This window comes from Carcharodon carcharias, chromosome 15, assembly GCF_017639515.1.
Source record: "Carcharodon carcharias isolate sCarCar2 chromosome 15, sCarCar2.pri, whole genome shotgun sequence".
In the NCBI taxonomy this organism is placed as follows: Eukaryota; Metazoa; Chordata; class Chondrichthyes; order Lamniformes; family Lamnidae; genus Carcharodon; species Carcharodon carcharias.
In genome coordinates, this window is record NC_054481.1 from 59523828 (window position 1) to 59537425 (window position 13598).

The 13598-nt window shown below is 41.3% G+C and overlaps 1 protein-coding gene across 1 annotated transcript in view; it reads left to right on the top strand.

The window, feature by feature from the left end:
• Positions 1-6395, top strand: part of rbbp6 (retinoblastoma binding protein 6) — a 54664-nt gene extending 48269 nt beyond the window's left edge. Inside the window, exons 15-17 of the mRNA XM_041206534.1 lie at positions 67-168; positions 1789-3573; positions 4440-6395. Of these exons, the coding sequence (XP_041062468.1) occupies positions 67-168; positions 1789-3573; positions 4440-6012 (3460 nt within the window). The 3' untranslated portion in view covers positions 6013-6395. The remainder of the gene's footprint in view (positions 1-66; positions 169-1788; positions 3574-4439) is intronic.
• Positions 6396-13598: the final 7203 nt, after the last annotated feature.

The following is a 13598-nucleotide window of genomic DNA, read 5'->3' on the forward strand; positions in this document are numbered from 1 at the left end:
TTATTAAGTTTTGGTCTTTTTCACGTTCTGTCCTTCCCCCACCCTCTGCCACCAAAAACATTTTAGGGAGAAGAAAAAGTCGAAGCTTGATGAGTTTACCAATGATTTCGCTAAAGAGTTAATGGAGTATAGAAAAATCCAAAAGGAACGCAGACGCTCCTACTCCAGGTAATTGGCTTGTAGTGAAATCTGACCATAAGCAGATCTCAGTGAGTCCTGCAGCAGGTAAAAAGTGAAACTTGTTTGGGATGCTCATTTATTTAGCCTGTAGATGGAGGGACAGTCTGATCTGGCAACCACAAGTACTATTGTGCTGGTGTAACAAAATGGCATTCTCCTGTAATCATCATCATCATCATTTCTTTGATCCCTATAAAACTGTTGGGGGTGGTGTAAGTACTTTTACACTGAAGGTGTCTCAATCCCTACTCTTCTCTCAGTCCTATTTTCTGTCCGTTGCTGGAATACTTGCAATTTAATGTTTGACGGAGCAGAGTGTCCTCGGTGCACAACTAACCTTAAATGATACAAAGTAAGGTTTATGCACTTGCTGACTTAATCTTCCCTCTGCCTGCAATTTTACATTCAGAGGAGTTTCATCTCCCTCTCTCATGAAGAGATCAAAGCTCTCTGGTGTCTTTGCATATCATGATTGGTACCTCAGACCTCTGTCCCTATTGTGGTATTACAGAGTGGACTTGTGATGTCACCCAGATAAATATTGTTTTTCTCCGACATTTTCTGCAGTGCTTAGTTTTCTGTAATTTCAAAAGCTTGTATTAGAAGTTTGCTACTCCAAGTGTAATGCTCAACATGGTTTCAGAATGCATTAAGTTCTCACTTAAAGTTATGGTTACGTTCCTGAAAATCGCGACTTTAAGTGAAGCAACTTGGATTCCTATGGGCACCCATAATTAATTTAGTGTTAATGACATTTCTTTCCCGGAGAAACCAATGTACAAGTTGAAATACTGTATCATACATGTGCAGCACTGAATTCCTAGCTAGAATAACTTGTAAGTAAAATAAATCACTGAATATAACACATCTCATTTAAGTATTTATAGTATAACACAATGGATTAGCTACTGTCTCACCTACAGCACTCAGCTCAACTTTTTGCTTGCTTTCCTTTTACTCTCTCTCATTTCCCACTGTCTCTTTTCTCTCTCCCTCCTTTGCCGCCAATCCCCCCCAACTCTAGCATCAAAACATGATGACGACTGGCCTAGAGTGCAAAGGGCATTAAAGCGAAAATGATGCAAAATGGATAAAAGGCCCTAAGAATAAGTTATGTGAAAACAAAACAATGTTAAGTGGTTTGATTTAAAGTGAGGAGTTACTGTAATGGACGTCATCAAGTTTTGGAACAGCTGAAATCTGGAGGCAGCAGATAAAGCAGAGTGTATAGCCAGAACCTGCTTCCATTCAGGCTGACTGCCTGTAGATCCCCGCTCCAACCCTTTCCCCTTCCCCGATCGCCACCCCCTTTTTAAATTTTGCTCCATTTCCCCTAACCCATTACCGTCCCAGCTTAGTTAAATGTAGCCCTAGTTTTTTTCAAGTCTCTGAACATAACTCATCTGACCACAGAAGAATTCTAATAAATATTTCTTGCACCTTTTCCTTGGTTCCATTATTCCTTATATATTGGGAAACCTATAACCCACAATCCAAATGGCTGCCTTTTCAGACATATGGTAGAAAATTTATGCACTTCAATTATTTGTTCGCAATATCTGATTGTAACGTTTGATATGTAATCCCCTTTTCTCTTTTGCTGCTCAGGTCCAGGTCACGTTCATATAGTGGATCATCGTTCAGTGGAAGCTCTTACTCTTATTCCAAGTCCAGATCTCATTCCTCACGATCTTATTCTCGGTCAGTCAGTCGATCCCCAAGTCGTTCCTATTCAAGATCTCCTTCGTATCGAAGAGGTAGTGGGAAGAGTCGAGTTTATCGATCCAGATCACGGTCTCGTGGGTTCCACAGGTCCAGATCCAGGTCACCATCCTACAGGAGCTATCGCTCCCGTTCCCGATCTCCGAATTACAAAACCCATTCTCCTTACAAACGAAGTGCCCCACAGGGTGAAAATGATCGTGAGTATTATGATCGCTACAGAGAACCGCCACCTCCGTTCGACTACAGAGAACTTTATGATAGGCCTCGTGATCCAAGAGACTCTTACGAGAGGGAGCGGTACAGAGAGTGGGAAAGACGATGCAGAGCGTGGTACGAATATTATAAGGGCTACAGCAGTGGTAATCAGCCACGACCTCGGTCTCCCTCAAATAAGGACCACTTCTCTCCAGAACGCTTTGGCACAGCTGGTGCCAGGCGCGACAGTTCACCTCACAGCCGAGGCCGTCGGGATGATTATCCAGCAGAACAGGCTTCCCGGAGTCGTAATGTGGCTAGTGCTGGTAATTATCCAGAAAAATATCCCTACAAAGAGAGTCACGCTGCGAAAGAACAGGGGGGGTCAAAGGAAAAAGAAGCACAAAATCTTCGTCCTGAGTCTAAAGGAACGAAGCATAAAAAACACAGGAAGAAGAAAAAAGATGAAACCGAGATGGTCACTAACCCAGAATCTTCTCAGGACGGGAAGAAGACTGGGGAGATTGCAGGTGATGAAGGGAAAGGGTCCACCGTGTTTCTGCCCCTCAGCAGGGATGATGCGACACCTGTGAGAGATGAGCCCATGGAAGGAGACTCGGTTCCTTACAAATCCACATCTGACAAGGACAGAAAGGAAAAGTCGAAAGCAAAAGGTGAAAAGTTGAAACGCAAAGCAGAGAGTGGCACGCCCAAGAAAGAATCCTCAGGGAAAACAGCAAAAGCACCTCAAGAAAAGCTCATAGAGAGGGAAAGGGATAAATCCCCTTACAGTGAGTCCAGCACAAAGAAAGCAAGGGAGGAATGTCCTCCCAAGGTAGAGGGGGCAAAAATCCATCTGCTGCCAAAAAGCGAGAAGTTCTTCCTGCCCAGGAAGGTGCAGCTTAAAATGGGACGTGAATACCAGGAGATGAAGATTGCAAAAGAGGAAAAGCAAAGAAAGGATTACCCTAGGGACGAGACCAAACACGAGAAACATGAAAAAGCAGTCAACAGGGAAGACAAATCAAAAAAGGCAGTTAAAGCAGATGAAAAGCCAAGTAAAGCAGAGGTAAAAGCTGACAAGCGTAAAAGAAAAACTGACGAAAAAGTGACAGAGCGGGAACTTGGAACACCTCCAACTAAATCATCAAAAGTAGACACACCAGAGGCATCAAAACCTTCAGTGAAAGGCAAATTCAACTCTGGCACTGAGAAATCAACAGAAAAACATATGGACCTGCCTACTGAAGAGGAGAAGGTCACTCCAGCAAATGTGCCAGTGAGGAAGATCAAAATAAACCGGGAGAGTGGCAAAAAGATAGTGAGCGGGGAGTCCCCAGCTGCACTTGAAGAGCCTACGGAGTTAGCGGAAATGAACGGCGGGAAATCCAAACCTGAGAAAGTGAGAACAAAGACGAGAAGGAAAGTGGCTGGGGGCGAAGCGGCTGGTTCAACTCTTGTGGATTACACAAGGTTAGTGCACTTCAGATCTTATTCTTGTTTGGCATGGTTATCATTGGATGGCCTGGTTTCTGGGAAAGGGGGGAACTAAGTGTGGTTCTGTGTATTTTACTTGAAGTGCTATCAAGGTACCCAGTTAGTGTTCCTGTGATATGGATTGGTTACCACAACCAAGTTTTGGCATTCCCTGATTCCAAATGAAATTGATAGCCAAAGCCACAAAATTCCAGTGCCAACTTTAGTGATTGTCAAAACATTTTAAACTCCCACCTTCCACAACAAAAAATCTGTATGTTGAGCATGCTATTGCAGTTTTAAATCCAGTTGTGGGAGCAAGGAGGAAACCATCTGTCTTCTCACTATAAGCACATCTTTGTGTGGCTGTTTGTATTTATTTTTCCCATTGTCATTTGATTCTTAATTGCAGCAACTATATAAAACGTCCTGTTCAGCTAGAATCAGACTTGCTTTGAAAAATCGTCTGCTTTCGCCGCATAAAACTAATGTTATTTCAAACCCACCATTGCATACAAGATCAACTGGTCTAGCAGAATGTTCTCCACCAAACCCAAATTAATTATGCACCAACCATATCCAACGGGTTTAGGGTGGGTGCATGAGATCACTCTACTGACATTCGCTCTGACTTCCTCTCCATACAGGCAAGTGCATTCCAACAAAGCTGAGGTGGATTTGGTGGGGCGAGTTGTGTGTGCTTGACATGTGCTATTTCAGCTTAGTGCTTGAATGCTTGGTGTGTCTACTGCATTGTATGAACCTTTCTACGTGACCATAATTAGGAATTGTGGCTATTGATGTGGGGAAGGGAGAACTGACAGTAAACATGATAAAATTGTACTCTTATTTTTCCACCCCAGTACCAGTTCTGCTGGAGGGAGCCCCATTAGGAAAGCAGAAGAGAAAATGGATGCAAAGAAGACAGTGATCAAAACTATGGAGGAGTATAATAGCGATACTAGACCCCCAGCTGAAGATGAAATTGTCATTGTGCAAGTTCCTCGTTCCAAGTGGGAGAAGGAGGATTATGAAACTGATGAAGATGAAGGGAAGACAGCAGCAGCTGCTGCATTAACTGTTGGGAAAGCTGCCAGCTCTGGACCGGGTGCCAGTGTGAAGTCTGTAAACCCAACAAAGCAAACCGATAAAGAGGCTGGTCCTACCGAGAGAGCCCCAAAAACTGCTAAAGAACCAAACCTTGATGAGGTTCAGCAGGAACCCAAAGCACCTGCAAAAATCTCAACTCTAAGTGAGAAAGGTTTGAAGACCAAAGATAGGGAGCATGTATCAGACAAGGAGACTGCAGACAAGAAGAAAGTTCTGGTTCAGCCCGACAAGCCAGCAGTTGCAGAGCGGGATATCGAGTCAGCAATTGGTAGAAACTCTCTTCAATTTTCAAAAGAACGAGTAGTTGAGAAGTTAGAGCCAGGCAGTAGAGGAGCTTCAAACAAAGACACAGTTCCTTGTGTTGATGGGAAGGTGGAAAGTGTTGACAGGCAAATTCCGATATCCAAGCGCAGAGAGGAACGAAGCAAAGATATTAGGAGACGCGATTCTCCCAGTATGTGTGAAGAGCTGACACACAGTCAAAAAGGCAAGGAGCAACAGACAGATAGCAGGAAAGGTAGTACTGAGCCCAAGAAAAATGACCAAAGTCCTGGGAAAGACAGGAAGCCACAGGCAGATCACAGGAGTGGGTCAGAGTCTAGAAGTGCCATTGAAGAACCAAAATCAACCATTTCCAGCCGAGAGAAGGAGAAACGCACGTTGGAAATGAGGAGCAATAAGGACAGGCTAGTGAGTGGGAATAAGGTTTCTCACCGGACTGAAATATCAGCTGAAAAGAGCGATCAAGAGCATTCTCTTGGGCGGGGTGACAAAGACCACAGTCGGAACAAACCCCCAGGGCCTGTCAGTCGCTCTGCTCGGCATTCTCGACACTCCCTGGACCTGGCCAGAGAAACTGATGAGGCAGCCTTTGAACCTGACTATAGTGAGAGTGAGAGTGAGGAGGAGCATGCACTGAGGGAGGGAAGGGAGGCAAAAGAAATCTTGGACCAATCTAGAGAGGTCAAGGTGGGCTCCAGAAACAGCAACGCTAAAAGTCACATCCAAAACAGCTTGAGCCCCATTTGCAGTCGGAGTCACAGCCCAAGTGAGAGCCAGACTCGCAGCCGCAGTAGCAGTGTCAGCTCGGAGGACACTCAGGACAGCAAGAAGAAAAAGAAGAAAAAGGAGAAAAAGAAACATAAAAAACACAAGAAGCACAAAAAGCACAAGAAACACTTGGGCATTGAATCTGAACTTGACAAAACACAGAAACACAAACATAAAAAGAAAAAGTCTAAAAAAAGCAAGGACAAAGAGAAGGACAAGGACAGCGACCAGAAGGTCCGATCATCTGTCATCTTACGAACAGCAGAAACTGATTAGATGGGGTGGCTGGAATGTTTGATCAGATCCTGTAATAAATACATTAGAAGCTTTGTAAATATTCACTCGGACATTGCTATTCTGCGCTGAGTCTACTGCAACTTCAAAGATTTTGTTTTCTGTAATATTGAAGGTTTATAAATTAGTTTTTGTACAGAATTATGTTTGACCATGGGTATGGGCAGATTATGCTGCAGCATTTTTAAGTAAACTATCAGACTACACTGGGAACTACTGTGAAAATTTTTCACTAAACTTTTTTTTATAGCTGTGTATACAAGCTGACAGTGTAATTAATGTAAATGTTTTGCCTGATGATTTGCAGTATAAAGTAAAAGCCTCACTGTGTCATCTTTTGACTGAATAAATTTTCATTGAATTCATTAGTCATTGCAACTACCATGTGTCACTGCTCTTCCCCACCGCACTAATACCACCAAGAATAGCACTCGTGCATCACAAAAGATTTCACTCCCACAGTATTTTCTTTTGGTTAATGACGTCAAGACTTGCAGATACTTGCTCTGCTTCATTAGTGAGGTGGAAATGAGGGTTTCAAGTAGGGCAGCCAATGTTTTTTCATAAGAGATAATAGTAAGGGTTTCATTTATGGGCTGGTTGGGTTCGTCGTGAGTGGGGTAATATTCAGAATATCTCTCATACAGGGTTGGCTGCTTTTTAGGCAGAGTACTGATGATAGGAGAAAGTGTTTCCAACCCGGCCATATGAAGCTGTAGCAAATATTTTTAAAGATACTGGGTGGATTAACAGAAGTTTGACATCAGTGAAAAGTTTTTGCAGCTTTACACATGAAGTCCAAACGTAGGTTTTGAGTGGCCTCTGCTGATGGCAAGACTCTGGCAGGCAATTCTTGAAGCACTTTCATTTGACACCATATGGGCGATATAACTCCATTATAGTGTCAGTCCAGGTCTAGAAAATGTCCAGCAGCTCCTGTTGACCCAAACATTTTTCAAATATCAGACAAAGCCCGCATATACAAAAACTGAACACTATTATCTCTGCAAGCTTAACTGAGCTCAGTCTAGGAAGGCGAGGGGTGGGAATGCCTGATGTTAAAAGTCACTGGTTTGAATTCTTGAGAGATAGACACAATGAACTGCAAGGAGGATGAGGGTAAGAAACAGGAGGTTTCAAGAACTGGGTGCAGCTTGCCACACCTGTTCACACAGCAGATCCTGCTGGACCCAAAAGCCTTTTGTAGCCTGACCTTCATGGTAACCTCTGTGCTGTGGTATAGGCCACTTTGAGAAATATTTGAATTTCAAGCTTCTAACTTTTTTCATTCAATATAGACTAATGCAATTAGGTTAACCTTGTGATATCTATTGGAAGAGCAATGAATTTTATTATCTAGTAATACAATTTCTTATCACTAGTCACAATGATTGCTATAATTACACAGCTTAGTCCTTGTTTAATGTTCTCAATGCACTCGTCAATTTTTGTCAATTTGAATATTGGAGAGTAATGCATACAGAATATTCAAGTAGCTGCTGAGAGTGGAGGGAACAAACAGCATGGGGGCAAAGATTATTGTAACCCATCCAGCTGTTCTGGGGTTTGAAACATGTAGTTATAGGTCTGAATAGAGAATTAGTTTTAGGGTTGTTTGGATATGGGCAACTCTGGCAAGCCAGAATTTATTGCCCATTCCTACAGGTTATATCTGAGGAAAGATCGAACAGGCTTTCTAGGCAATCAAGGACAGGAGTGACCTGATTAAGTTCTCTAGATTGTGACAGGGTGGACATAGAGAAGATATTTCTATTTGCAAATAGGATTAGAGCTACAGGCTATCAATATAAAATAATCATAAATCCAATAGGAAATTCAGGATAAAAGCAAAATGCTTTGGATGCTGGAGATCTGAAATAAAGCACTGGAAAAACTCAGGTCTGGCAGCATTTGTGAAGACTGAAACAGTTAACGTTTTGAGTCCAATATGACTCTTCAGAACGAAATAGAAATGTGATCGAGTAATTTTACCCAGCTTGTGATTAGAATATGGAAAATGCCACCAAATTATGTCATTGAGATGGATAGCATAGGTATATTCAAGGGAACAAGTGAAGGGGATAGAAGGATCTGTTAATGGGATTAGATGAAGGGTTGGAGGAGCTTTGTGTGAAGCATGAACTGGCATAGACATTAGACCAAATGTCCTGTTCCTGCTGTAAATTGTGTAATACTTAGGCCATTAAGACTCAACCATGTATAGCACTGAAGTCACATGTATGTTCAGGGATAGCTAGTTTCTGTTCCTGAAATATCCTAGTGAACAAGTTGGATGTTTTGACATTTTCATGGTCACTTTCTGGTGTCAAACCACGGAGTAGCAAATTTATTGAATTTCTTGTCACAATGCAATTTGAGCTCAAGATCTGAGATGACTAAGCTACCAGTGGGAAATTTATTTTAAACAACCTTTATTGAGTGGCTTGACAAAATTTCCAAGTGATCCAATACTGAATTCCTTGATTTGTGCTAGCTGATCCCCAAAACCTGTCACTCCGTCTATCAACTTGGCTGAATATCAACAAAGGGAGCAACAACGTATACTTCATAAGAGAGTGCTGATTGGTTGGCAAGTGGACTCTGGTAGAAGTGTTGCCATGGAGAATGCACAAGGGAATAGTTTACTGCCAAGCTTCTGTTCAAATACAAACCAGACAGGTTGAACCTGGTCAAAGTATTTCCATGGGGAATGAACCAGGAAATGGCTGTCTCCCGAGCTCTGTATAGTTGAGAAAAGCAATGTACGGACATGCCCCTTCTGTCTGCAAAGGACAGGGCCCTGTGTGTGAATATATATAGCTTCTATCATGCATAAGTGAGCCACGCCGCAAGCTCGACTGATAATCTTAAATTGGTTTTCGGTGTAATTAGTACATTCAAAATTGTTTAGCAAATGTCCAATTGTGGAATCACATCTAATTTTGGGACACGGGCTGGTTGGTTACAAACTGCACTTTGCCTATTGTGAAAACAGCTGAAGGGGCATGCTGTTTGATACGATCAATTGGTTGTCTGGAGGAATGGCCTACATACCTGGCATCACACCAGCACTAAGATTTATATCCACGTTACTTGTGTGTTAGGCAGAACATCTTTTTGGCTTGATGGCAGCATCCGTCAGTAACGTGTATATAAATTTCAGTGCCAGCGTGATGCCAGGTTTGTAGACCATACCGCCCAACAACAAAGTACAGACCATGCATGTAAAACTCAAAATGGTGTCCAGCATTGGTTGCGATTCTGCGATTGGACAGCACTTGCTAAACAATCCTGATGAGAATTACACTGAAAACCAATTTCAGGTCAGGTTTGCACTGTGGCTCACTTACACATGCTAGAAGCTACATATATTCACACATATACACTGCTGTCCTTTGCAAACAGAGCATGTCCATGCATTGCCTCTTTTTCAATAAAACTAAGCTTAAGGCACAGCCTCTCCCTGGTTCATTCTTGAACAAAGCCTTGACCAATTGCAGTTGACCGTGGTTTGAATTTGAACAGTTAATTGTTCCCTGGTGCATTCGCCATGGCAACAACTCTGCCAATCAGAGTCCACTTGCCAACCAACCAATCTGCACTCTTATGCAGTGTAAATTGTTCCTTTACTATTGAGATTCTTGCAAACTGTCTTGATTGCAGGTTGAAAAGCATATCTTTTTTTAGCAATACTCAAGTTATGTGAATTTGTGGAGGAATGGTAGATGGTGGTACCCCTGTGACATAAATGCATTTGAATTTTAAGAAAACTTTTGAAATTCATACATGAAAGACTGCATCAAATTCAAAACATGGGGAATACAGCTTAGAACATGGGACCAAATCAGAAACTCTTTAAAAACTAGGCAGCTGAATGTTCATGTATTGGAAGGTTATGATTCATTAGGCCTGAAGGTCTAAGGCTGTGATAAGGTGCTATATTTTTCAAGTTATTTATTTTTCTTGCACAAGCTTGACTTTGTGTTACACTTTACAAAGACCTGAGGTTTTCCGATGTTAATATAGTCTCTTTCTCTGCCTATTTCTTGGACTGTTTCATGCTGGTTCCCACCCATTTCATCATCCTTTGAGACACTGCGTTCAAATGGTAAATTAACCTAGGAGATGCTGTTCAGGTTAGGTGTCAGCTGTGGCCTATTGGGTAGCACGTTTGCCTGAGTTAGAAAGTTGTGGCTTCATGTTCCACTCCAGTAATAATACTCCAGTGACAGCTTCTAGCATGTGTAAGTGAGCCACAGTGCAAGCCTGACCTCAAATTGGTTTTCAGTGTAATTCTTATCAGGATTGTTTGGCAAGTACTGTCCAATCGCAGAATCACATCCAATGCTGGACACCGTTTTGAGTTTTACATGCATGGTCTGTACTTTGTTGTTGGGAGGTATGGTCTACAAACCTGGCATCACACTGGCACTGAAATTTACATACCACGTTACTGATGGATGCTGCCATCAAGCCAAAAAGATGTTCTGCTGACGCACTACTACAGTATTGAGGAACCCTTGTCTGACTTTGCAAGTGGATGTAAAATATGTCATGGTACTATCTGTAGAAGAATAGGGTTATCTGGTTGTCACATTGTTCTTTGTGGGATCTTGTGTGCAAATTGGCCGCTATGTTTCCTATATTACAAGAGTGATTACAATTCAAAACTATTTGATTGGCTGTGAAGTATTTTGGCATATATTGAGGTAATGAAAGGTGCTTGTATAACCATAATTATTTGTTTCTTGTTGGTTATACAGAGACAGCCCCTAGATGGCAGTGCAACCAAAACACTGATCATTCTAGGGCCTCAAACTAGCAGAAAATCACGAGAAATTGTCTCCTTTTACTGTAATGTTGAAATATTTTCGTATTGTTTATGGTGGTGTTTCCTATTTGTTTGGCATCTCAGTAACTCCTTACAGACTACCAGTGATCACATTCAATCCCTGCTCTGCAGGGTGGTAGCTGATTTCAGATAGGATGTTTTGCAATCGCTTCTGTATCAAAAGTCTAGAGGAGGCTGTTCCTAATTAATAGCCGTTATTCACACATGAATAATTAACACTTTAGAGGCACTAATAAATTGAGACTGATCATGGAATTGGACCAAAGTTAACAGTATTGGCAGGATCACGGTAATTGTTAGAAAATTGTTAAGTCGAAGGGTAACGAAATGATTATTGTATGCTGTACATAGCAATGTTATCAGGAACAAAGGAGTTAATATTACTCGCCTTCACAAAACACTGACGTGAGTTCCTGCTAGGTCGCACTTTTTACAGCGCACTTCACCTAAAATTGGCAAATCAGTGCAAAAGATCGAGGAATTTCAAGCGCAAGTTACATCCAGCACAAATCGACTTTCTTCAATCATCTCCATTGGTTTAAAAAACACTCCACGAGAAGCTGATCCTGCCGCCACAAAATTGGCTATATTCCCACACCATTGCAAGTTTCCGCTAATTACGTCTGTTTGTGGCCCTTCAAAGACTCCCTCAAAATTAGATACCTTTTAAATATTACAAAATATTCCATTTATTAAAAAAGTGATGCGTACATTAATGAAATGGTTACACTCAGGCACACCTATTTAAAAATGCTTATTTTTTGTGATAACCCCATCTTCAATTGTATTAAAACTGCACCATGTTACTCTTAAATATGTCAAGAATTGTTTTTAATGCAGGGAAAAAATAAACAACTATGTTCTAAATTGCGTTGAATCATGAAAGATTTTAAGGTTATAAATATGCAAATAAGTTTGACTGCAAACTTCAGCCCTAAAATCAATTCAGAAAACTAACCAAATTTTCAGGGCAATTGTCCCCAAAGGGAATGATAATTTCAAAGTCTTAAAGGTATGGGACAGTGAAATCAACATACAATTAGTTGTCCAAAACATTCGGGAGGCTATCCTATTTGGAGCCTCTAAATTTAGATTCCTCCACAAGTGGAAACATTTTTAATACATTTATCTTATTTAATCCTTCATAACTTTAAAGACCACGATTAGGTCACATCCAAGTCATCTTTATCTAGAGAAAAGAAAAATCTCAGTTTGTTAGATTTTCCTGATAGTTTCACCCCCTCAGCTCTGATATAAATCTTTTCAGTGTCATGTGTGCAGGGCCTTAACAGGCAGAATTCCCTCACACAAATCTTAATTTGCATTCCGGTAGCTCCTGGCAAATAGGGGCTGTTGTTGTTCCTGCCCCATTTAGACAAACATTTTGGACTCAATTTTACTGTATCTTTCTTCATCGAGTGGGACATTTTGAAAAGAAGCAGATGAAATGGCCATTTGGCTGAGAGGTAAATGAGAGGTGGTTAATTAGTAATGTGCTGAAATTCCTTCGCTTAATTTATATGAGAACCATGTTATGCTTTGTTGCTGCCTAAACTGCGACTGTTCACGTTAGGTGGAAAAACAGCGCTGCAGCAGGGCAGAGGAAGGGAGCATCACTGAGCACCATGCACTTTTCTCTCCCTGAATATTTTTTTTATTATTGTTCTGTCCCCTCCTCTTCCCCACTGTGGTCTGAGACGCTGAGGCAGCAGTGGGCATAGTCATTATGCCAAGTCTCTATAACCTAATTGGCTTTGCTTATATTTCATGACAGCTGAAAACAATTCCAGGATTATTGTTTGGTGGAAAAAAAAGTCATGGGAGAATTCTCTGGAGTTGCCTCTGCTGTCCTGGCCCTCACGCTCTAGGTTTAAAAATATATAATTTGGACAAATCCAATCCAGCTACTTTAGGAGTCATTTGTTTGGAATTTAAACTGCTGGAATGAACAAAATGAAGAGAGATTCATTGTAACATTTTGATTTGTTTTTGTTGAGATCTGCATCACTGCGAGGCTGATATTACTGTGTGATAGCCATTGATGGCAAGTGTTCCATGTCTGGTTTTTAAGCTTGTCTTTATATAAATACAAGTTTGTTCCTCTATTAACTAATGTTTTTCACTGCCTCGGCATCCCAAAGTGCTTTACAATCAATGAAGTACAGTCACTGTTGCAGGAAACGCGGCAGCCAATTTACACACAGCAAGATCTGACAAATAGCAATGATAATGATCAGATAAGCAGTTTTGGTAATAAAAGCAAAATACTGAAGATGCTGGAGATCTGAAATAAAAACAAAGTGTTGGAAAAACTCTGCAGGTCTGGCAACCTGTGGAGAGAACTGTTTTGGTAATGTTGATTAAGAGATAAATATTGGGAAGGTGCAGGGAGAGCTCCACTGCTTCTCTTCAAAAGAGTGCACTGGGATCTTTTACATCCACCTGAGGGCAGATGAAGCCTGTGTTTAATTTCTGATCCAAAAGATGGTGCCTCTGACAATGCCACACTCCCTCAGCAAAGGAGTGTCAACCTGAATTATAGGCTCCAGTGTCAGAGCTTGACCTAAACCTACAATTTGGAAGGATTTGGATTCTACTAAACACCAAGCAAGAAAATTCTTGTCAAGGAATAGCCTTATTAGCAAAAAGGATAATCACTAATTTAGAATGTAAACTAACAAGGTTATTGAACAACAAATACTAATAATTCTTCCTG